Below are 25,449 nucleotides of genomic sequence, written 5' to 3'. Positions count from 1 at the left end.
CCACTGACTTGTATCCACAGCTTTGAGAAATAAGAGTTTCTGCAGAAGGTATGCATTCTTGGTCTGACTGTCTTGAGGACAATAATAACTTAAAAACAAATACCATTTAAATATAGGCAGGAGGATTTTTATGTTCCCAAAATACATCTGCAATGAGAAGTACATAAACACATACAGAGTTCTGCAGGTGAAGTTTGCTTTTGCCTCCAGTCCAGTCCAAGCTGTGACAGTGAGTGCAGTTTACCATAGAGAAAAAGGTCATTCAGGTCTGGTCCCTGGGTTTCTACTTCAGCTCACAGTGAAGGAGACCCCCAAATTCCCTCTACTGCCCAGCCTTCTGGCCCTTTGAGTCCATCCCAGTTCTAGCTCAGCGTTTTTGACCAAGATTAATGTGAACTATCCTCTGCCTCCCTCTCCAAGACAGTTTGTGCTGATAATCTTTTGTTGGACCCAAAGCCTATTCATTTCCACTAAATCATTAGTGCTAATTGTTGACTATTCATTAAACCTTAACAAGTAGCTGTAGTCTTCTGCCTGCCTAAAAACACAGCGAACTGACAGAGGAAGGCAGCAACCAGTGGGCCACAGAGCCCACAGCCTGACCCTTCTGCTGTGGTATTTTTTCACCCTTTATTTTAGCTCCTAGCTGGAAAGATGTCTACACAAAAGGAGGCTATTTCTGTATATATAGACTGCAAATCTGTTTCATGAAATAGTTTGTCAAAGGTAATTCTGGTTTGTATTTTTAATAAGAAACAAGTGCAGTCCTTAATTCCCAGAAAAATAATGATGATGGTGATCATTTTTACTATATAGTAAATAATATTAGTTAAGTCATTTTTTATTTCAGATATACAAAATATTTTTTCTTTTTATCATTAAGACCATCACTTTTCACTTATGTTAACCATTAAATAAATTAGTTTAAACTGTAAAAACAAAAAAAAAGGAAAAGAAATAATGCTTGGATCATCAACACGGTCTTACTTTTTGCCAGAGCAATTGTTTTCTATGAGCCTAGACACCCACTTGGCTATTTTTTTTAACCAGGAAGACATTTGTGCTCAGCAATAAATGCTCAAAATCAATGTTCCAGGGGATTTTGAATCAAAGGGAATCATATTCAAAGAACAAATCACAGCTACAGAGAATAAACCAATTTGAAATTAATCTCTTATTCTAAGATCCTTTCCTATGTTCTCTCTATACACCATGGCTAGATTCCAGCTATGCATTGTTTGACACAAGGAATTAAAGGTTAGCCCCTGTCCCTACAATAGAGTAAATCCATATGTGATTTCCTTTGTGTCCTGCTTACCTCCTTTCCAGGTAACTTCAGAAGAACTGAACAGTATAGTTCATAATATAATGACTTGGGTTGTGGCTGCAGTGACCAGTATATTATATCCAGCCATCACAAAATATGAAGAAAGATTGCAAAATATTATATACCCAATGCCTGATGACTCTACCCTCTCTTCAAATAGTGTGAGTTGCTGTAGCACATGCAGTGAAATGCTTCTATATCAAACACGTATTCAGGCAGAGACATTTCAGGCAGAGGCCTGTGCGGACACAGCTGACAGGTCAATAGGACAACCAGCGACACCCGTAAAACCATCTGCCCACAAAGAAAAAAGAGCAATGGGGAAAAAACATCACAGAAAAGGAAAACATAAAGACTCTGAACCTAAATATAATAAAACCACTGAATCCCCTAAACCTAAAACCAGTAAATCCGATACTCACCTTTCTGCACCAACTGAAACAGGTTCAAAGAACTCTGAAGATGCTATCACTGAAACAGATGCCTTAAAAGAGCCGCCATCTTCTGATGAAAGAGCAAAAGTTGTAAATGAGATGCAGGAGTTAAAGAATGTTTTTGATAACTTTAAATATCACCTCAAAGAGGAATCCGAGTTGATTTTAGAAAATATTTTTCATGAAATGGTGTCTGAATTAACCAAGACCATCCCCAGTCTTGCTTCTGTTACGGCCGAAACTCTGGTTGATCACACTGACATTGACAAAGGAGGCTTGCTCTCCAAAGTCAATATCTCCTCAGCAGCTGCTGAAATTATGGAAAGTGTGCTTGAGAAGCTACAGTCTGCAGTTGAGAAAAAATGTACTGAGGTATTTTCACAAGAAAATTCGTCAGTTCACTTTAAATCAGACTTAACAGCCAGTGGGGAACATTTCATTTCTCCAGAAGAAAAAACTTCAAAAGCTTCACCACCTTATACTATGGAGAACATGAGTGGTATTGCAGAGGATATGGTTCATGTGATTTTAGAAAAGCTGACATCTCTTGCATCTTCTAAGCAAAATGAACTTGCTCATCTTGAGATCACTACCAAACCTGCTTACCAGCAACACCAAAAAGATCCAACATATGCATTCCTTCAAAGAGCCAGCAAAAGTAAATCCAGTGCTGAACCTGATGCCGCCAATTTGATTAGCAAAGAAGACATACAAAACTTGGTGTCAAATATTTTTTCCCAATCCTCTCTGGTTGGTTATATAGAAGAAGCAATCAACACTATACTAAGTTATATACAAATTGGACTTAATAATGAGAGACTCATTGCATCTGAGGAAACAATGACCATCCTTCATCTACTTGATGATCTCTTGGCTCAGTTACATCAGAAACCAGCAAAAACAGATGTCCCAAAGAGAAGACACCCCAGACTGAGTAGTCCTTCTGACACTGAAGAAGGACACAGACTCAGCAGTACCAGAGTAGCTTATCATCCTAGACATGGATGCCTCTTTCCACCCATTAATGTTCCTGGCATGGTTCTTTATTCTGAAGATGAAAATAAAGAAATAGACAAGATTGTGGAAAATGTACTGATTTCATCAATCAAAGATGAAAAAGCAAAATTACAAGAACAGGTTCCTGATCGCTGGTTAACAAGGGAAAATGCTGATTTGAAGTACAAAAGAAATATGAACTTACATACAAAGCCTACTTATCAAGACGAAGTAGCATTTCACAATTGGGGATTAAAGACTGACCTCTCAGGTTTTAATAATAAGGACCTTTTTAAGGACAAACCATGTTTGAATAGAGACCTTTTGCTTTTCTGTGAAGATGAAAAGCATCAAATACAAAAAGCCTCAGAGGATATAATTACAAGTATTTTAGCACAGGTGCTCCAAGACCTATCTTCTGGGCCCTCTGATCACTCAGGTTATAAAAATAAGGAAGCTTCACTTCTTACATCAGGAAGCCCACAAGATCTGTCCAGTCAAGAAAGGATGAACCAGATGTTCTGTGCATCAGAAATCCAAATAGTAGCTCAAGAAATTGTAGATGCTGTATTAAAAATACTTCACATAGCTTATAGTCACATTATCAGACATTCTTCATCAGTACCTCAAACATCTCTAGATAATGCTGACATACCCAATAAAGAGCCATTAAAAATATGGCTTGAGAGTAAAAGGAATATGAAATGTTTATCTGTACTTGGCATAGACCCTACAAAAGATCCCTGGTTAGAACCTGAAGAAACTGAATCAACACCTGAACCTATAGTTCACATTAATGATAAGATCACTTACACAGTTTTTAAGAAGCTGAACTCATTTATTTGTCCAAAATTGCAAAACTGCTTTAAACTAGAAAGCCATGCTGATCACTCAAAACCTGAACCTGACAAGAATTCTTCATTTCAATCTCACCTTAGTACTTACACAACTAAAGTTGTAAAAATTGTTTTGGATGCTATCCAGAAAGAACTCAAATACAATAAGAAAAATCTAAAGCTTGGGAAGTGTGGCCCTCCCAAAGACTTTATAGATACAGGAGATTTTGCTGACAGTGAAAAGGAATTAGACTCTCTTGTCACAAAGCTAAATAATGACATTATGACAAGTTCATTAGCAACTTGCATTTGTGAATTGCTAAGTGGAAATACAGATAAAAGCAATATTCTGCTCCCTTCAGATAAGCTAAGGTCTAAAATCTCGTATGAAACTGCTGAGATTGAGCAAAAACAACGTGTGCCTTCTCAGTGCCCTCATATGCAAGAGGAAATTCACAGAGGTACCAGACTGCAAGTGTTAGATAGAATTGGGGATACCTTATGTGACATGTTACACAAGCTCATAGGATACTGTCCACATTCTCCACGATCTGATGAACCAAACAGAGAGTGGATCAAGGAGAATTTGAGAATAACCACTGCATTACAGTCTAATATTCAGCTCATTTCTTATACAATTCTAGAAGGTATCATTGGAAAATTCTGTAGTGCTGAGATGGATCACATTTTCACAAATTCAGAATTTAAAGCTATCTCAGATTATATTGATACTGACAGCCTATCATTTGCTTTGCTTGTTGAGGAAATGGGCAGATGCTCTGACATAATCGCCAGCATGTTGTCCAGTATGATCCAGCCAAGTAGTCAAGAGGTGACTAACAATAACGGAAAGACAACTGCTCCCAAAACAGGGACCACAAAAGAAGAGCACCCAAATAAACTGGAAGTCATGGCTTCTGATATCTTTGAAATGGTTTTTGCTAAATTGAAAGGGTTTGCCCAAAGAAATTTAGAAACTCTGGGCACTATAATTAATGGAAATAAAAAGAGCAACAAGAGGTACTGGGAAAGTGAAAGTTTCAACATTTGTGCAAACACACGTGAAAAACAACTGGAGTCTGCTTTATACATGCATGCAAAGAAAGTATCAAGTACTATTTTGAAGGCTATTCAAACGGAATTAAATGTGAGCTTACTAGATTTGGAAACAGGCATAACCAAGCCACTACAGGAGAAAGAAATGCTTAAGAATCTAGTCGATTTAATTTTAGATGCAGAGCCTCCTCAATTATTTAATGAAACTGAACCAGAAAAGCAAGGGATTGAAAATTATAGATACAGGCCAACCTATGGAAATTTTCTTCCAGGAGGGGCTGACCCAGAGTCCTACCTAGAAGATCCTGCAGACACAGAGAAAAAAAGTGCTGGAGAGGAAAGACCAACAGAAGAAACTAAATCAGAATCTCTTCAGCAATGGGAGCTAGAAAGAACATTTAAAAAATTTGAAGTAGAACTCAAAGAACCAGAAAAGTCCCCAGTTGTACCCATTATAAGAAATATTTTGAATGAAATTTTTCAGAATGACTTAATTGATCGATTAAATGTGCTTACTCTCTCCCAGTCCCCTTTATGTGACATTCCTCATCCTGGTGATAAGCCAGTTGCTCAAAACTCAATTCAATCTATGGATAAAATAATGGCTCCTTTAGTGTCTGAGGCAGATGTAACTGCTGTTGCAGATAATGTTGTTAGAACCATACTTCAAAAACTTTATTCTGCTGTCATGACAGATAGAAATGCAAGTGAAAATAGATCTAACATTATCACCTGTCCAGCAATTATCTCTTTTCCTGAATATGACAATGAAGAAAAGGCCTCTCTCCAGTCTACTATACTGGACAGAAATCCATGTATATTTCAGTCCACATTTAGTAGTGGTAAAATGACCAAAATGAGTGTAGTTGAAGATATTATACAGTCAGTATTAACAAATTTAGAAACATTTGCTACTTCCAAAGTAAAAGCTCTCTTTTGTCCTCACATCAATTTCACAATTCCAACGGCTTTGCCTCTACAGGAGGATGAGACTGCTTCCAGCCAACCATGGCTATCAACCAAAGATTCATATTCTGGTGATCAATTTTCTTATTGTTCAATGGATCATGACAAGTCAGGAAAGACCACATCAATATGTCAACTGACTGCCTGTAAATTAAATTCATATGCAACAGAAGTGGCCAGACAAATTTTACAAGGAATCAAACATAAGTTAGATAAAGAAATAAAAATTCCATTCTTAATCCATAATATTGTGGTTTCTGGCAGTATCCCAAGCCAGATTGTTAACACAGTGTTAAGTATTGTGTCTGCTAAAGGTAAATATGAAAAAAACCTATTTGACAGAGAGATTGAGCCAGGTCAGCCAGAAGATATTGTTGGAAAGCTGTTCAATAAAAGTGATTATCAAAAAAAACTTCAATTTCAAATACTAGATACCATTGAGGGTATCTTAAGTGACATCTGTGAGAAAACACTGGACGAGAATAATCTCCTACTTACTGCATCCACTCTTAATAAATTTAACGTAAGTGGGAAACATTTAGAAGCAAACTCTGAAACAAACCCCAAGTATGCAAATAAATCTATTCCAATGCTTTTAGTTCCTAAGTCGTGTGTCACAATGATTTCCAATGATATGGTGGATATTGTTCTTCAAAATCTCACTTCTGCTATCATGCTTGGTGTAAATGCAAAGGATTCTATTTCTCTGAAATTGCCCCTGGCATTTTCTGATTCATTTCCCAAAGCAGAGCATCAACGATCTACTCTTACAGACTCAATGAATGAGGGGGAAAGGAGGAGATTTCTATTTGCAAGAAAGGGAAGAGATGTACAGCTGAAATCAGTTTATTCTGATGATTATCAAACAACTGTACTTAAAAAACAAGATGCCAAGAAATCTGCTGACCCATGTGAGGAAAGTGTTCACTTTATTACTAAAGCCATTTCTAATAGATTAAAATCTTTTGCCACAGAAAGAATAGATATGCTACTTACTCTTGATACTCAGACTACAGAAAAAACGTATGTCAGCCCAGAATTAACAAATTGTAACCAAAACAGCATATTTCTTGAAGCAAACCAAATGCCATCGGATGTGAATATCCTAGAAATCTCAACAGCTAGAACCGTTCTCAGTCAAGAGGTCACAGATGACACATTTGCTAATTACAGGAAAAAACATGGACCTGCAATTCATATATCACAAGTTTGTCTTAGGGAATATGCTGACATAATCGCCAGTACCATTTTGATGCTCATAAAAAATGACATAGATTTAGACATCCAAAAGATGTATTCATATCCAAACAATACTTCATTCCAAGAAAATATAATTGCTAGTGAAACTGTCAACAACATCTTAAGGAATTTACATGATAAAATATCTTTGAAGGCAACTAAGTTTTATTCACAGCAGAATCCTAGCCTGTTTACACAACTAGTTGTACAAAATGAAATATTGCCAGGTCAAAGAAAGATGGATGAAAACACTGAATTATCTCTTTTTTCAAAATACCCATATCAAAACCAAATTATATCAGAAGCAGAAAACCTGAGAAGGGTTTTGGAAGAAATATTTAGAAATGGAGACTCTAGACAGGAAAAAACTGCTTTGTTAAGTGCAGTTAAGGAAATTTTAAAGAAGGTGTATCAGAGGGTAATGGAAGACATAGACCATTGGCTTCCATTTACTGAACGCCCCCACTTTACATTTAATTCTAAAATGAAAACAGCAGCACGGAAAAAAACCTTACAGTCACATATAAGCAGTGTTGCAAATGACATAGTTGAAAGTGTTTCCAGAAAAATGTTCTCAATAGTAATGACATGCTTATATGAAAAGAAGGAGACCAGGGAAGAATTGGAAGCATCTGGCCATGATGAATTACTATTGAATCCATCAAGCTTTCAGGAATCAAAACAAGCAGAAAGAAGAAGTGTTCCCCCTGAACATGTGATACTACGAGTTTGTCCTTACACAGGCATTAGAAGTGTCACTTCTTTGGAAAATACCTTATTGCAATTTTCTCCATGGCGAGTGGGTGAAGAATTGGTCCAAAAGGTTCTCAAAAAGATCACAAATTTTGTTTTGCTCAATCTAGAAGAGAATTTGTCCCCTAAAGATCAGTCTGATGGAATGCAATCTCCAAGGCCATGCAGTTCTAATGCTAGTCTCAAAGACAGCCCTAATATAAGTTTTAAAACGAACTTGAAAGCAAAATCGGAAGTTATCTCTTTGCCTAAATGTGGAACAAAACCACAGCTAGGACCTAGTGGTGCTAAAGCCAAAAGTAAGTCCAAGTTAAGTCCTAGAGAGAAGACTTTCAGAGGCAGTCGGTCCAGTACTGCCATTGATCTGCCATACCTGCTGTCAGATGGGGATGCCAAAAACTCCTTGGTGAGAACAAAACTCCCCACTGCAGAATTTAAAATGCATGCCAAGGATATAGTAAGCAATATCCTGGAAAAAATTGTGAATGAATTTCAAAAGGTGAGGCAAAATAGACTAATGGTAAATGTAGACACTTTAACTTCTGATCAAATCATGACAGCAAGTAACATAGTTAATGCAGTTTTGCAGGGATTATATGCTATGAAAAATGACAATTCAGCTGACCAGATAAAAGGTTCACACTCACATGATCTCAAACTTTCACAGAGGAAGTTTAGGACAATCTGTCTTGCAAATCCAGAAGTCCAATTCTCTTTGGAGAATGTTTCTTCCCAGCTAGAGAAAATCTTCCCTAAAGAAGGTATTTTTACACAAATGTTTGATGAACGGCAAACAGAATCAAATGACATGGGAAATGAAAAATACAAGCTATTGATGGTAGCTGAGTCTGTTCTGAATGAAATTTTAGTGAAAACAAAGGAATTAGAACAATCTGTTTCACTTTTAAATTTGTCACCTCTTGAGGCTTATGAAAGCAGGTGCCATAACTTTAAAAGAGCTGCTTCTGGCGCTGAGAATTCCCAAGCACAAATTAGTATATTTGGTCAGGAAATTGTTAAAAATCTGTTAGAAAAATTAGACATGTACTTCATGACTCAGATGTTCATAACAGATGGTAAAGAAATGCTAGAAAGCAAGAAAGAAACTACAGCTAGAAGTCAAGGTGGCTCCTTAAGAACAAACAACCTCAACAATGTACCAATCTATGACACAAAGCTAAAAGACAAAATATATGAGGGCTCTAGCCACCAAATTGCTCAAGAGCTCATGGAAGGGGTTCTGAACACCTTCGAATCATTTGCAGACCTACAATTTAAACAGATCTCTACATATGCTTTTTCTGAAATTGTGAAAATACCTATTGAAAACTTTTTTGCTGTCCAACAGAAGCCATTCATGAAAATAATATTGCCCGAGTTACCACCACGGCATAAGTTTCCTCATGGATCTAAATCATGTAGTATGATTTCCCAGGAGAACATGCACTATAATACCCTTCGACAGCTTCACTCGTTCCATTTAGAACTGCTTACTTACACTGCTAATACTGTCAATGACATGCTTGGTATAATAAAGAACAAGGTAGACAAAGGAAAATGCCAAATGGAACCATCTTCAATAAGCATATTTGAAAAAAACACTGTGGCAAGTCAGATCATCAGCACACTGATGGACCAGTGTACTCATTTCTGTGAGTTGATGATCAAAAGCCATCCAAAGGAAAATCTGCTCAAAGTAGCCGAAAAGGCCTACACTGCCAACTGGCCCAGATCTGCAACTGGGATGGGAATGGTCCCTTCAGAGTCAAAGGGAATTAGCTGCAGGGATGATCTTCCACAAATCCCTGGCTTATCTTTTTATTCAGAGAAAGATAGAAAAGTAAAGGAGAAGGCTTCTTCTAATCTACCTTCAAATGTCAGATACTCTGCAGAGGATACACTTAAAACCACAGAGCCATTGGGGCTCAAATCAGAACTTAAACCATTATATTCTAGAAGTGAAGCCCAAGGCCTTAGCCATTTTGAACAAGTTGTGAAAGGAAACAGCTCTCTCCCATTACCAAAACCATTTCAGAAATCCAGTGACCCTGTGCAAGCAGCACCAGAGCACCCCATGTCCTTCACAGAAATGGAAGGTGAAAATCCAAAAGTTCTTCACTATGAGTGCCCCAAGCCAGTTAAGCCAAACCATATACAGACGACCATTTCTCCACTCAAAATAGGCATAGCTGCGGAAAATATTGTCCATACCCTGCTGTTAAGTTATGGCCTTCCAAGTCAAACCCCGTATTCTAACGAAAGTATAGAAACAATGAAGCCATTTTTTGTATCAAAGGAAGGGCCTTTGTCTATGATGTCTGAAGAACAAAAGGATGATAAAAGTTTGCTTAAAATATGGGAACAAAGAATCAACTCTAAAATCAAAGAAGAAAACCAAAGCCTTGTAGCAAGTGGAGAAGATTTCACTTTATTGGAAAAGTGGAAAGATAGGTACCCAAAGTTAGAGAAACCAGAACCTCCTGAAGAAGCTGAAGTCATTGCTTTTGCAGATCAAGAACTGGGACCAAAAGAAATCCATCTAGTAGCAAGATACGTTACTACAGCTGTGGTCACACATTTCAAGAACTTTGAAACCAGAGGTGAGTGAGGGATGACTTATAAAAAGTTGGCATCATTTTAGAGAAAAAAAGGCAATGAGTTTTGTCACCTCACATCCAAGAAGCTGCATTCATTGCTTCTCTGAAAATAGCCTTGGATTTGGGGTGGCTGTTTAACTATGTGTTGTTTTTTTTTTTAAACTATGTGTTTTTTAACTGGTCAGTGTGCTAAGAAAAAAACGTTGAGCACATTTACTTAATTGTTATTTGGAGGAGTATGGTTCAGTTTTTGCTAGCAACAGATGAAATTAAATGGGTATAATTTAAAGTGAGATATTTTGGTTGGGCATGTGCTTTGCCTATGATATGATGAAATCAGTTGTCTTACTTGGGACATATAGCTGCTCGACAGGCAATTCTCAAATAGAAGTTCAAAGAGGGTTTTCTTTTTCATGTACTTTTCTAAAAAAAAAAAAAATGACTTCTGAAATTACAGTCAGACTTCATACATAGTTGACTGTAATGATCCAACTTCTTTTTGAGATATACAGTTAAATTCTTTGCAGTCATCGATGATAGAGTTTATAAGAACAACGGCATTAAACATCTTGTTGTGTTCATGTTCCAGTGCTGTGACTTAAGTTCTTTTTAAGTACAACATTCCAAATCCATGTTTACAAATAGGATATCTGTACTCCCTTTCTATGAATATGATACATGCATATATTGGGTTGAACCATATGAAATAACCATTTTGTGTGTCAAAAAATGTCAAACATCAGCAATTTCATCCAGTTCAATTTATACTATATAGTCCCATACTGGATAATTAGATAAACAGCTGAAAATATTTTCAAGAATTATATGAGGTCTGTAGTCATCACTGGAATCACGCTAGGGCTTTGCAGCTAATGCTGAAAATCATTTCTCTGCCCTAGAATTTCCAGCTTTTAAAGCTGGAAACATAGCTATACAAGGAAGAAACCAGCACTTAGAGATCTGAATTCTGTTAGACTATTTTCTTAACTTCATGGCTGAAGTAAGGTTCCACAGGTGGGAAATAGAGATATGAAGAGAACTCAGTTCTGAAATTTCTTGACTAGGTTTTTCTACTTACTGAATTAGGTAAAATTCATGTATAAAGTATTGCTAGTATTTTGAATGCTCAACATTTTCTCTTAATGCATGTTAAAAATAGTAATGTTTTCTGTTTTAAGGTCCTCTTGATGAAAAAGTATTTACTGTTTCCACACCATTAAGGAAAAAATATGAATCAAAGCAGCCTCTAAGAAACATTAACTATGATACTTCACTTTATCAATTTTGTGAACATCTCACTGAATTAGTTATTTCCTACATAATGTCTAGCATTTCTGATTGTACTGAAGATGGTGGAACAAAACAGAAGTCACTGGAAAACCAAGATGCAGCTTTTAGCAAGGTTATTTTAATTCATTCACAAGTATTTGCAAGTCGGTCAGTTTCCATCAGAGGACTTGCTTTAAGCATTTCTGAAATCATTATTCGAATCCTTTTTAATAGTGACATTTTAAAGGCAGACATTACACAAGAAGTGGTTTCCGTGAAAACAAAATATATATACTGCCCAAGAGTAGCTGTGGCTGACTTCGACAGTCTCTTTCAGGATCTCTTAATAGGAGTGATCCATGTTCTGTCCAAGGAAATAGGAATAAAGCATCAGCCTGACAGGAGAGGAAGAAGGAAACCACTCTCCAGGCTTAAAACCCATAGTTTGCCCATTCGCAACAAAACCAAAACTATGAAGAGACAAACAGGCTATAGAGGTTGGAAATCATCTCCTACTCACCGAATTAATCAACTAGTACAGAAAAATAAACTAAATTCTCTGGCATACAAATTAAGCCCTCTGTTTGGTAGCCTAAAAACTCATGAATCCGAAGAAGTAGTCAATAAAATTTCCTATATTTTCAATTTGGTTTTGCGAGATGAATGCCCAAATTGGGATATGGATTCTGGTAAAATATCACGAAAAAGATTCCTATCTTCAGATAACCAGCAAAATCATAGAATACCTAGAAATAACCCAGGGCTCTCCCCAAAATCAGTTTTTCTTCTGAACACTGTATGTGAGAAATTTATTAAAATACTTTTGGAAGAATGTACAGCCAACAACCTCCTTACAGATGGTCCTCTTTCTGGTGAAATACCAACAGAAGGTCAACTGCTCAACATACTTCAAAACATAGAGAATTATTGCAGGGGAACAATGGACCATGGCTCAGCATTTGAAGAATATAATGTGTCAGCCCTTTTGGAAAATCTAGCAGAAATAGATCAAGAATCTATGCTTAGTATTACTTCCCATACCTTGGTAAAATCCTTGATGGAAAAACTGTCCTGTGGTACATACCGACCTCCCAGAAGTCCACTTTTTGCAAACAAGCATTTAAGGTATAGAAGAAGACAAAGACTCCCTGGTTTTCCAAAAGGAGAAAGGACAAAATTAAAGGAATCGAGACAGGATAAATGCTCTGTAAGATTCACAAATTATGACAGTAAGCCTTTGAGAGAACCACTGAATAACCTCACTGTGATTCATTCCAAAATGCAAGCCCCATTTGGTAAGCAATGTTCAGGAAAATTCTCTCCTCTACCTCCTCTTCAAAGACCAGGTAAAAAGGAAGTGAATGCAACAGCTATTCTTAACCCGCAATATCCAGGAGGCATGAACACAGGAGTTTACTCTGCCACATTTCTGGAGGAAATAATTGCAGAGATTTTCCTTAATCTCTCCACCTCCTTGCAGAGCAAAAATGTAAACATCACTGAAGCTCAGCTCAATGAGGTAAACATATTAGATGTCAACTCCGTGGTGAATGAGTTTAACAATGCTCGAGTCACCGTTTTAAGGGATGTTGAAGAAAGGATATGTTTTCCAGCAATCCATAAAGAAACTGTTAGAAAGATTGCTGACTCAGTTAATAGTGCTGTTTCATGGGAATATGCATTACAAGTTACTGGTGGCAGTCATCTGACACATGCTGCCACCTCAATAGCAGAACGGATAACTAATGGCATATTGAGACAGAGTGTAGACCACCAACTCCCACTGTACTTTGTAGGAAAGCTCATGCCCAATTCATATTACCCTCTTAAAGCTGAAAATATATTGCAGAAACTTCAAAACAACCTGAGAGAACTTAATGACCAAGGCCAACATTCAGCAGGCTATACTACCACGTTATCACACTCATTTTTAAAAGATGTCATCAGGAAGCTATTATCTCAGCTCATTTCTCCACCCTGCAAGGCTTTGTGCTTGGGAAAGAAATATTTATTGACTTCAGATTTTAATGAGGTGTCTACCTGTATAATAAACAAGGTTTTGTCATCCATTTCAAAGCATAAGATTTGGCTCACTAAATATGATTGTCAACATCTATATACAGAAAAAAGCCTTCAAAATATGGTGGAGTCTGTTTATAATAATGTTTTACAGATGTCTGACTCCCTTGTGTCAGTCCAGAAAAATATAGTAAGCCAAAGCCCAATAATGGTTGATCGAATGGCCAGTCTCATTATTCAAGAGATTATTGAAAATCACCTTCAGCCCTTTTTGTGTGGAGAGGGCTTACCTTATTCAGTGACTCCACTGGATGAAATATCAAATATGGTTAAAGAAGTTCTCAGTGAGGTCACAGAGTCACATAGACCCCAGAAGCCATCATCACTAGGTATGGGCTTTTATCCTAATGCATTTGTAGAAGATATTGTTGCCCAGCTATTATCAAAGGTCTTTAACCCAAAATATAACACTGAATGTGAACTGGATAAAATGACCCAAAAGATCGTAAACTCAATAAATACCCATTTTAACAAAGCTAACATCTGCATTCTTCGTGATGACCAAAAGCCGTGTTTCCCCACTGTAGATCTAGACACTGTGGATGAACTTGTCAATTCAGTTTATGAGAATGTTCTGCAACAGCACAGACTAACCACTGAGGTTGATAATGAAGAATTCAAAGATAGTGATATTTTTGCAGAAAATGTTAGCAATTTAATTGTAGCAGCTATTTCTGATTATCTTTTTCACCCCCTATTTTCTGGGGACTTGTCATCTTCTTCCTATGCTACTTTAACAGCAGAGAACATTATTCAGAACATCCTTAGTGGCAGCAGTGACTCTATCAAGCCAAGCCAGCATTTATCTCCATATAACACCTTGCTGCCATACACATTTTTAGAAGACATAATTAGAGAGCTGTTATCTAGAATCTTTCCTTCTACATATAACATGTTTCCATACACCAAAACTCCAAAAGGTAGATCAGGAATTAATTGTGATGAAATCTCTTCAAAGCTAATTAATGATATCAGGACGAAAATTTCCCAACATGAAATTAGATTTTCAAAAGATGAAGACAAAACCGAATCTATTTATTCAGAGACCGAATCTATTTATTCAGAGGATGATGCTCAGCATCTCGTTGATTCTGTGTTTAGAAATATGTTGCAAAACTCTGGGTCTCAAGAAACAGTTGAGCACGATATAAGTAGTAACAATGTTCTTATTGATAGAATAGCCAGTTATATCATTAAAAATATCTGTCAACAGCATCTCCATCCATTTGTGTATGGAAAGTCATTACTTCCTCCATCATATACATACTTTGATGATGTGAGAAGGCAGCATTTTTTTGCTGGTGTTTACTCCTCAGCCTTTTTGGAAGATGTGATTTCTGGGGTTTTAAGCAAAATATTCCACAGGGTATTAGGTATTGTCCAAACAAACTCATTAAGAGATTCAGGAAAAGAACTGTTGGAAACAGCTGGAAAACTCATATATTTGATAACAGAAGAATTCTCAAAAGCTCAAGTTACCATCCTAGAAAATGCTAAGGAACAATTGTGCTTGCCACAAGTGCATACAGAAGTAGTGACTGAAATTGTTGACATGGCATATAGCAAAGTTTTACAAGAATATGAACTGGAACCTGATACAGACTTTCTCAATGATACAAAAACATTGGCTGAAAGGGTAACTAAAATTATTCTGGCTGAAGTTTTTGATTTCCAAATTCATCCAGATTTCATAGCAAAGCTGCCTTTTAAATCATATTCAAGACTCAATGGTGACACTTTGATAAAGAGAGTTCATTATGCTATTAATAAATCAAGACTCCGAAGACAGACTTATACACCATATACCACCATATTATCACACACACATTTGGAAAAAATCATCACTCAGGTTTTAGATCAGATAAATCCATTGAACTGCAGTGCAGAAGACCCAGACTTTTTGCAGTCAGACTTCCGCAACACAGTTGTGAGGCTGATTGATGAGATCATGTCAATAATTTCTAAACATGCAATATGCATTATTAAACATGGAAATGAAAAACAAAATGCAATTTCAGAGAAAGATATCCAGGCTATGGTTGATGCCATTTATGCTGATATTTCTCATTCAAATCTATACCAGTCTCTTAAAAAAGATAAAAAAGGCATAAGTAATATACCTATTACAAAAATAGCAAGTTATATAATAAAAGAAATATTTAACCATCATCTTGAGTCATTTTTATCTGCAGATAAAACTCTTCCTTCAGGTATAGTGGGTCAAACTTATCAACAGAGAGCAACAGATCCTCAACAAAGAGAATTGCTTTTTATTGTGAATTCAGCTATCTTTTTAGAGGACGTAATTTCCGAGCTTTTATGCAGAATCCTTTATGTATTTTCACATAATTTCTTGGCTGCTGAAAACCCATGTAAAGCAAAAACTAATGTAACTAACATTGTTACAACATTAGTAAAATCAATTGTGCTAGAATTCACCACATCAGAAATTTTAGTTGCAGATCACTTGGATGAAAATCTGCATTTTTCAGAGGCATATAAAGAAATAGTCACAAAAACTGTCAACCTAATTTATGAAAAAATATTGGATGATTATAAATCTCTGATTCATATTTATAGAGCTATACAAAGTGATGCTGTCGGTTTTGGGCAAAAAATATGTTATTTGCTATTAGGAGAAATTTACAATTATCAAGTGGAGTCCTTAGTTTTGGGAGAATTATCAACTTCTTCCTATTCCTCCCTCCATGATGAAAAGATCATCAGAAATGTGCTTGACAGCCTCAACGATGATAGCCATGTTTTGCCGTCATGCATCACTGTACTGCCGCGTTCCCTTTTAGAAGATATGACTTACAAGCTTCTAGCACATATATTCCCTTTATCTGAGACTGAAACTGAACTCAGTGAGAAAGAGGTGCCACTAGATTATGAATTTGTGAATGCAGCTTCAAAACTGACTGATGAAATTATAACAGAAATTTCTGAACATGAAATTAGACTTGCCACAGCAGAGGAGCATGTGGAAAGTATGCAATTAGGGGCAAGTGAGAACTTTGTTAACTCCATATGTAATAATATTAAGAAAAAATTTAAATTAGAAAATGAAGCACAGAGTGATACATACAAAAACGGAGGCTTGTTCCTCAGGAAAATAGCTGGTTTCATTATGAAAGAAATTGTGGACCACCATCTGCAGCCATTTTTATATGATGAAGAATCCCTTCCCTGTGATTTACCCAAAAATGACCATATCATTGAACCCTTGAATCCTGATAAAGAAAAAATACTCACAGGCTTCCCACAGGCTTCTGTGTATTCTGCTACATTTTTGGAAGATGTCATAATTGACCTTGTTAGCAAATTTTATACTCTCCCAAGCATTGCTGAAAACCCTAAGGACAAAGAAATATCAGAAAAAGACCCCATGGGCATGGCTATAAAATTTGCAAATGGCCTGATAGAGGAATTTAGGAAAAGTAAAATTAAAGTCCTAGCAAATTCTGGAAAAATGTTTTCTTTTCCACCAATAGATAAAGAGACAGTCAATAAAATATCTGATTCTGTGTACAATGAGGTCACAGAAATGTGTGGATCTAACAATGTTCGGAAAGATGATAGCAGTACCATTGTTATAGAGATGATAGCTGCTTTAGCCAAAAAGGCAATCTCTGCTTTCAAGATTCAACCACTTTTTTCAGGAGACTGGTCTTCCACCTTCTTTTCATTTCTAAATGTGGATAACATCATCCAAAAAGTTCAACACCTACCATATAATACCTTTACAAAAATAAATAGAAGCTTGAGGGAGAACCCAGTTTCTTCACTAGAACAATTACCTACACTTACTCCTCTAACCTCAGGCCTGAAAGACATAATGAACACTTTAGAAATAGGTAGAGGAGCACATTATGGAAAAGAGAATTTCAAAAAGGAGAAGACATCTATGAAGACAAGTAGCATCCAGGAGCCAATATGTACCACTATAACTAGCATTATGAAGGCTGAATTAACTACCCTAGCATCAGGGTTAGTTGGAGGTGTGGCAGATAAAAAGAAAGGGGATGAAAAGAAAAAGGAAAGGTCAATTGGGAAAGAGAAAGAGAATGAGAAGGCATCAAAAGTTACTCTCCCAACAACTGATACGGGGCCAGATTTGAGTATGACACCTAGAAAGAAGGAAAGCAAGAAGAAACACACTTTGGGTATAAAAGAGGAGAAAGGGCAACGTGATGAGGTATACCAACATCTTTCATCAGCTACTGATGATACAAAAAACAAGAAGGTTGTGCTGGAACCAGCTTTAAAAACAGATAAAAAGAAGAGTGACCAGAAAAGAGGGAGTTCATTAGAAAAAGACGATAGACCTTCTGAATTACCATCTCTGAGATCCAAAGTGAGAGACAGAAAGATCCAAGAGAAGACGAGAGATTCTCCAGCTTACGGAGTTACAGATGACAAACAGACCTTGCGTCTTAAACATGTCCAAAATTTCACTGAAAGCATTTACAGAAATGTTTTAGAAATGTCCCCTTTCCAAGAACCAGAAGATGATTCAAAATCCCCAATTCCCGTAGGTGATAAAGCGGTATATTTAACTCAAGCAGATGGCAAGGTTTTAGCCCAGCCTGCTTCAACAAATCCAGGTAAACACAATGCTCCTGCAAAGGAGGAAGAGAATAAAAAAAGTGAAGATAAAGAGATTAAAAGTAAACCTAGTAAACCAGACCATCCACCAGAAAATAACCGTGGGATTTTTCCTGCTAACTTTTTAGGAGATGTTCTCTCTGAAATAGTTAACAAATTGGTTTTTAATTCCTCACTGGGTACAGATGATGCACGTCAAAATGTAACCAAAAATGTAAATCAAACTGCACTCGATGACACAGCTATGAAACTGATTGATGCCCTGTTAAAGGAGTTTTCAGATGCTCAAATTAAAGTACTGAACCCAGGTCAGGGAATTCAGTTCCTCCCATCTGCAGATATAGTTTCATCAGTTCCCAACATACCTCTCAGGCAAAAAGAACCATCTGTGGATAAAGCACCTCGTGAGAAAAAAAAGGCAGCTGCAACTAAGATAGATTCTTCTGACGAGGCACCTTCTATGGCTAACATACCATCAAGTGATAAAATGTTGGTCAACAAGATTGTTCACTCCTCTATATGCAATATTTTGCAGGAATATAGATCTCAAGACTCCATTTATAAGGACATAAATAGTAGTGGTGGAAATTTAGCAAGAAAGCTAGCTAATGCTGTCATAGAAGAAATTTTTCAGCATCAGCTAAACTTGCTACTTTATGAAGACGTTCCAGAGGCAGCATGTTTGCCTCTAGAATCTAAGGAGGTTATGAAAAAGGTCCACAAGGTAGTCCAAACAGCCTGCAAAGGTTGTCAAACATCATCACCATATACCATAATGCTACCTTATGAATTTTTAGAAAGTATAATTTCTTCTCTTCTATCAAAAATTTTCTCAACAGTAGCCAGTGCTAAAGCAGAAATATCTGAAGATAACTTGTACACAGAACTGTATTTCCTTCAAATGAAATTAATAAGTACAATTATGACAGAGATCTCCAAAGATAAAGATATGATTGTACAGTATGTAGAATCCTTACATCCTAATGATGATGAAATTATTCAATTAGTGGTTCAGACTATTTATAATAATCTCTTACCACAATTTGGATCTCAAAAGAGCATACAAAATTGTGTCAGCAGTGGTTGCAAAATCCTTTCAGAAACCATAGTTAATTTAGTTGTACAGGAAGTGGCTGGCAACCAGTTGCAGAACTATTTTTCTGGAGAGCTAACGCCACATCAGTGTACAGAAGTTGACAGTGTTGTTGAAAATATCCTTAAAGATGTCATCCAAACCACTGAAGTTCCCCAGTCTCAGCCATCACAGGCCTATAAACTGCCTTTTCACATAATAGAAGAAATTGCTGTAAATTTTTTGTCAAAGCTTTTATCTATGTTTCCAAAAGTGGGTAAGAAACAAAACAGTTCTCTACATGCTGAAATGCAAACAATAATCTCAAAAATCTTAAGTTCATTCCAAGAATATCTCTCTAAAAGTCAAATTATAGTAGTGCCACAAGCCAAAGAATCACCCACTGTATCTTTAGCAGACAGCACAACTATTGAAAAAGTAGTTACTTCTGTTTATAACAGTGTTTTAAGGCATTCAGGCTCCCATATTTCAGTGTATAAGGATTTAATGAGTAAAAGCAATGTCCTTTCTGATATAATAGGATTTTTAATGGTGAAGGAAATTTCCAGTTCAGAACTTCATCCTCAAGTAGAGGAGGAAGCATCAAGTTCAGAGTTAGTTCTGGAAGCTGTCAAAATTATGGAAAAAGTGGTTAAGATCATTGATAACCTTAAGTCAAAGAAAAAGCCTTCAACAAAAAAAGAGACTGTGTTAGATGCTAGGTTTTTAGAGGAAATGCTGGCCTTGTTCTTGGCTAAACTAGTAAAGCTGCCAAGTGCCTCAAGCAGAGATGCAAAAAATTTATCAAAGTCTGAGGTAAATAAAATTGCCTCTCAATTGACAAAATCTGTGACAGCTGAAATTTCCAGAAATAACATTAGTGTTGTAGCTGCTAATCCTGAAGAAACCTTTTTAAGTCCAGAAAGTATAGAAATTATTTCTGAGATCGTCGAGTCTGTTTATAATCAGGTACTACAACAATCTGGACCTCATGAAGAACTTTATGATGACATGAAAGGTACAAACAGTGTCTTCCCTAAAGAGGTAGCTTCTTTACTCATCAGTAAAGTTTCCAATTGTCCATTAGAAACGATTAGCTCAAAAGATTCAGAGGCTGATCTCTTTGGCGATTTGGATCTTGGTCGAATTGTTGAAAAGGTGCATGAGCATGCAGTTAAAAGAGGGCCCAAGCTAGAGCAAAAAGAATTAGGTCAAGATTTAAGTGAAGAGGAACTTCCAGTTAAAATAATTCCTCACCGTGGGAAACAACCAATCAATATCGATCCAGACATTGTGGCAGAACACCTAGGAGTCATTTCTATAAAAACACAACCTCTTGAGAAACTGCAGTTGGAGTGTTTAACTAGAACCGGATGCAGCATTGAGGCACTGAGAAGAGTGTCAGTGAGCGGGAGGAGTCACTCAATGGGCACACCTGACGCAGGAAAGCAAAAGCGAGAAAGGCGCATTTCGTTGGATGAAGTGGGACGACTGAATGTAAAACCATTAGAGGTAAGTGCTAAACGCAATGGTGAAAAGATGAGTAGTTACTGAGACCTGGTTGTCCTGTGATTTCCTTCTTCAGGCAGGTCTATGGGAATGCATTTATAAAATATTGTCAATTTTCTCTTGCCCAGCCCAGTAGAATTGGGACACTCTGATTCAGCCACTTCTCTGCTTTCCTGGGACTCACCCATCAGCAGTGTGGCCCAGTGTAAAGGTGGAAGGCTATTTTCCATTAGCCAGTCAGACCAAACCTCCATTTCTTGAAGAATGGGAATACAGGGAAATACCCTTACCAGCAAACAGGATTCATTGGAACCGTAGTCCTCATTTGGCAACCCAGAAGAAATGCAATTTTTATAATCCCTACAGTTCTTTTTAATGGATATACATTATCATAGTATTACATGGGTCCAAAGGGGCCAGTTAGAATTACAGGTCAACCTGTTAAAGATTGAAATCCTCAGACTTAAGTCTCCACAGTAGTATTGTTTTACTTAGCAACATTCATCAACAAACATCAGACTGCAGGCTCTTTACAGTTCATTTGTTTCTTCTTATTTCACTTCCATTACATATTTTCACAGAACCCTATACTCTGACACACTCATGAGGAACCCAGTTTCTTTCCTATTCTACCCTTGTTCTATACCCAGCTGTCTTCATACCTCTATTTTTATGAACTAGTTTTTCTGCGGTCCTATATTTGGGTTTTAGAAATACTTTAAAGGGGCTTGAATTGCCAAAACACTGTTCTTGGTACAATATAACTATTGAAAAAGTAGTTCTGTTTACAGATCTTAGGGCACTAGGGCCTAGGGATGGTCTTTCCGGGAGATGGAGTTGTTACACTGATCCAGCCCCATATTCTCATGTAATACCAAAGTCCCTCCATATAAATGAGCCTCTTGCAAGGATGATGGTGTGCAGTCACACTCAGGATATAGTCTGTGATTTACAAAGTGAGCAAAGTTCTACAGAACCAGCCAGCTTGGAGCATAAGCCTAGGACCATATTTTCCTTAGCATTATTTTCCAGCCCAATGAACTAAGTCTCAGAGCTGGTGAATACATTACAGGTACTTTTTTTTTTTTTTTTTAGTCTCAGGTACTCAGATTGTCATAGACATTGATGGAGTCCCCTTGGTCCTTAGTTTCTTGAACCAGATGAAGGTCCTTTCCAGTTCTAGAATGTTCTTTTCTCTCTGGGTTCTCAAAATTACATTATCATTTACTTTGGTAGCTTTCGTTTATATATAAGTAATTCCTTGGGCACAAGATCTATGTGTCAAAACTATAGACAATTGGGGCGCCTGGGTGGCTCAGTGGGTTGAGCCGCTGCCTTCGGCTCAGGTCATGATCTCAGGGTCGTGGGATCGAGTCCCGCATCGGGCTCTCTGCTCAGCAGGGAGCCTGCTTCCCTTCCTCTCTCTCTGCCTGCCTCTCTGCCTACTTGTGATCTCTCTCTCTCAAATAAATAAATAAAATCTTTAAAAAAAAAAAAACTATAGACAATTACCTCCAAGTCATTACCTCTTAATCATCTGTCAGTTTGGGCTACCTGCTTTCTTCTTTCACATCCTTTATCAGTACTTTAACTATCTCTTTATAGCCCACAGAAAGTTGGAAGAGAATAGCTAATCCAAAGCAACTACTGCTGCTACTCACAAGGGAAGCAAAAGCTGTCTCAGGGAAAGCAAATGGACCTAGCTAGCCCAGTTAAGACAGATGCTTGGCAGAGAGGTGGACAGTGGTGCCGTCCATCCCCAGTGTAGGCATGGAGGTTTCAGAAAGAACAGGACACCAGTTTAAGGAACCCAGGCAACTCCGAGGCTAGTCTTTGGTCAGGAATCCATAAGCAATGCTTCATTTGCTATTCTGAGTTACCAGAACTTCCCAACACACCAGACACATGCCTATCAAAGACTCCTACAGTGACACATCCTGGAGCCATCAGGGCGACTTTGAGCTTTTGAACCACTATTTCCCTCCACCAGCACAGATCATCAAGACTGATTATGTTTCAGTTTTTTACAGGATTTCTTCTTTCATTTTGTTTTGCACAAGAGCTACCACTGTAGGGCAGCATTTATCTGAAACTCTGATTTGCAGTTTTACAGAGATCTAAGATTGATAACCCAAATTAATGTAAAGGTTCTGCAGCATCATCAAAGGCTACAGAAATGGAAAAGTCATTTATGACCGTCTTTTCCTTGATCTGTCTTTCCCATTGCAAAATGGAAAGTGACATTTGACCAGGGAGGTGAGGAGGAATGAAGAGTTACTCTTTGAAGCCCCCTTTGGAAAATATGTTCAAGGGTTAGAATGTGTGGAGGGTGAACATGCAAAGTCTTTCACAATCATGTTTTAAAATCCAGGTCAGCCAATACCTCGTCTTTTGTTCATGAAAATATCTACATTTAGGTTGCTTTTATGATTGGTTCTCTTACTAAGAAGTTTAGAAAAAGATGTCCTATCTAAGTCTGTCACAGAACTTTCCAGGTAAATGACGAAAACAGAATGTAATTACAGTATTTGTGCATTTTGCATTTCTTGACAAGTAAAAAGTAAAACTTGAACCAAAAGACAAAACTTACTAGGGTTCCCTTCTTTGGACTGGATGACATTATTCTTTAATGCAAAAAAAGGATTACTGAAATGAGCAAATATTGCTTATGATTTTTATTTATTTTTTCCTTTAAATATATCACTACTCAAATATATATATTATGCTATATTATATATATTTTATGAATATAGTATCATTTAGTGTACACCTTAGTTTTATTTACTATAAATCCAGAAAAGAACTTCATGCTTGTAGATAATATCAGCTGTTGATTGGAATATCAATTCCACCGTATTTACTACCATTTCACATATTATACTATATATAATATATATAGTATATATTAATATATATTATTATATAGATCATATATAGATTATATATTATAAGATTATAAGATTATATATTACATATAATATATAATATGTATATAATATATATATACTTGAGTAGTGATATATTTAAAGGAAAAAGAAAATATATATATATATATATATATATATATATATATATATATATATATATCTCACCACTCTACCAGTAAGTGGCATTTGAGGATTATTTTACTAAATTGAAACTGAAAAGCAAGCGAAAATTGCTTTATTACTATAGAACCATAGGAAAAATGACTGAGGCAGTAGTTTTTAATAATTTTCTCTTCAATTCCAGACTGCTAGTAGGAATTCATTTCAGAACTTAATAAAGCCTGACATCACCAAGGTGGAGCTTTTAAAAGATGTCCACAGCAAAAAAGATCTTATCATTCGTTTGGTAACTCATGATATTAATCAGGAAGTTTCAGAAAATAAAGTGGAAGAGGGCTTAACTTCTGATGAAGATGAAGTTGTTTTACAAGACGTTGTGAGAGAACTTCCAGAAGACCCATTGGAAGATCAAGTAAAAGAAGACATGAAGCCCATTATGAGCACAGTGGCTTTTTCCAAGCCACTGAAGAGCAAGAGAAATCTGAAAAAATTTTTGTCACTAGGAAAATGTTGTCAATGCAAATCCACTGTAACTACAGATAATACTGAAGCATCACCAAATCAATGGACAGAATCTGAGGAGACACAACGAACTGTTTCTAATGTTGATGTGACTACCTCCAAATCTTTGACTGGCATAGATTCTTCCTTTTGGAAGAGAAATACACAACTAAGTGTAAGTGACAAACGGGACTCTCAATGACCGGGTTTCTATAGAGAAGGTATAGAGTTTCACAAACTTAGCTGAAGTAATTTTCGTTTGGTAGGAATAAGAGTGCATAAACTGAATCTGGGCAGTCTCTCCCAACTTTGCTGATATTTACAATAAAACGGAAATGATTAACGGATGAAGTCAGAAGCCTCAATTGAAGAAAAATAGATTACAGAAAGGGTCCTAGGTTAGTTAGAAGGACAAAAAAAAAAAAAACAGAAAAAGGAAACCACTTAGGAGAAATGCAATCTAATTATTTAAAATCATAGATTTAAATTTTTTGGTACTCTAGCCTATAAATATTCACTGGGAGTTTTGTTTGCAGAAACTCCATGCCAGTGGGCAGGACCGGAAGGTGGGCTGGAGGAGAGTAAAAAGATTCATGCAAACTCAGCCTATCTGGGTTTGAATTCTGACTTTGCCACTTAGTAGCTATGCGACATTTGGGCAAGTTCCTTAACCACATTTTTTCTCAAAAATTATTTACCCAACTTGTCGAAACATAGCAAGTTATTCAAAGTATGTTGAATATTCCTCAGTCCGTAAGTCCCACTATCACTCTGACACACAGCGCCTTTCCCGGTTCTGTATCCTTCTAGTGATCGATCAGGGCCTTATCATCCTCTTGGCTTAGCCTCACCAAAAACAGTGCATTGTGCATGCATTTGGAAGATACACGTGAGTTAGGATTTCCTGGTGAGGCGATCCCCTGGATTATCCGTTTGCAGGGATTTCCAGGTTAACCCAGACACTGCAGTGAGCCAGAGAAAAGACAACACAGAGCTACAACTCTGGCCACTTCAGAGGCTCGCCAGGACAATCGCCTCAACATAAACTCAGATCTGTTCATTAGGATCTATTTATTAGGAAGCCATGTGAGATTTTAGGAGCAAACACAGTGTATCCGATCAGAAGTGCTGGCTATATGGATAACTAAGGAAACATTATG

At 36.9% G+C, this 25,449-nt stretch overlaps 1 protein-coding gene across 1 annotated transcript in view; it reads left to right on the top strand.

Moving 5' to 3' along the window:
- The window catches only part of LOC111157294 (fibrous sheath-interacting protein 2-like), a 76,826-nt gene that overhangs the window by 40,170 nt on the left and 11,207 nt on the right, over positions 1-25,449 (top strand). The window contains exons 16-18 of the mRNA XM_022518603.1: positions 1,330-10,207; positions 11,383-20,744; positions 23,973-24,464. Coding sequence (XP_022374311.1) covers positions 1,330-10,207; positions 11,383-20,744; positions 23,973-24,464 — 18,732 coding nt within the window. The remainder of the gene's footprint in view (positions 1-1,329; positions 10,208-11,382; positions 20,745-23,972; positions 24,465-25,449) is intronic.

This window comes from Enhydra lutris, unplaced genomic scaffold (genome assembly GCF_002288905.1).
Source record: "Enhydra lutris kenyoni isolate GAN:26980312 unplaced genomic scaffold, ASM228890v2 scaffoldscaffold53, whole genome shotgun sequence".
Classification (NCBI taxonomy): Eukaryota; Metazoa; Chordata; class Mammalia; order Carnivora; family Mustelidae; genus Enhydra; species Enhydra lutris.
Note: the sequence above shows the minus strand (reverse complement) of the source record. Positions and strands in the feature narration are given on the sequence as shown.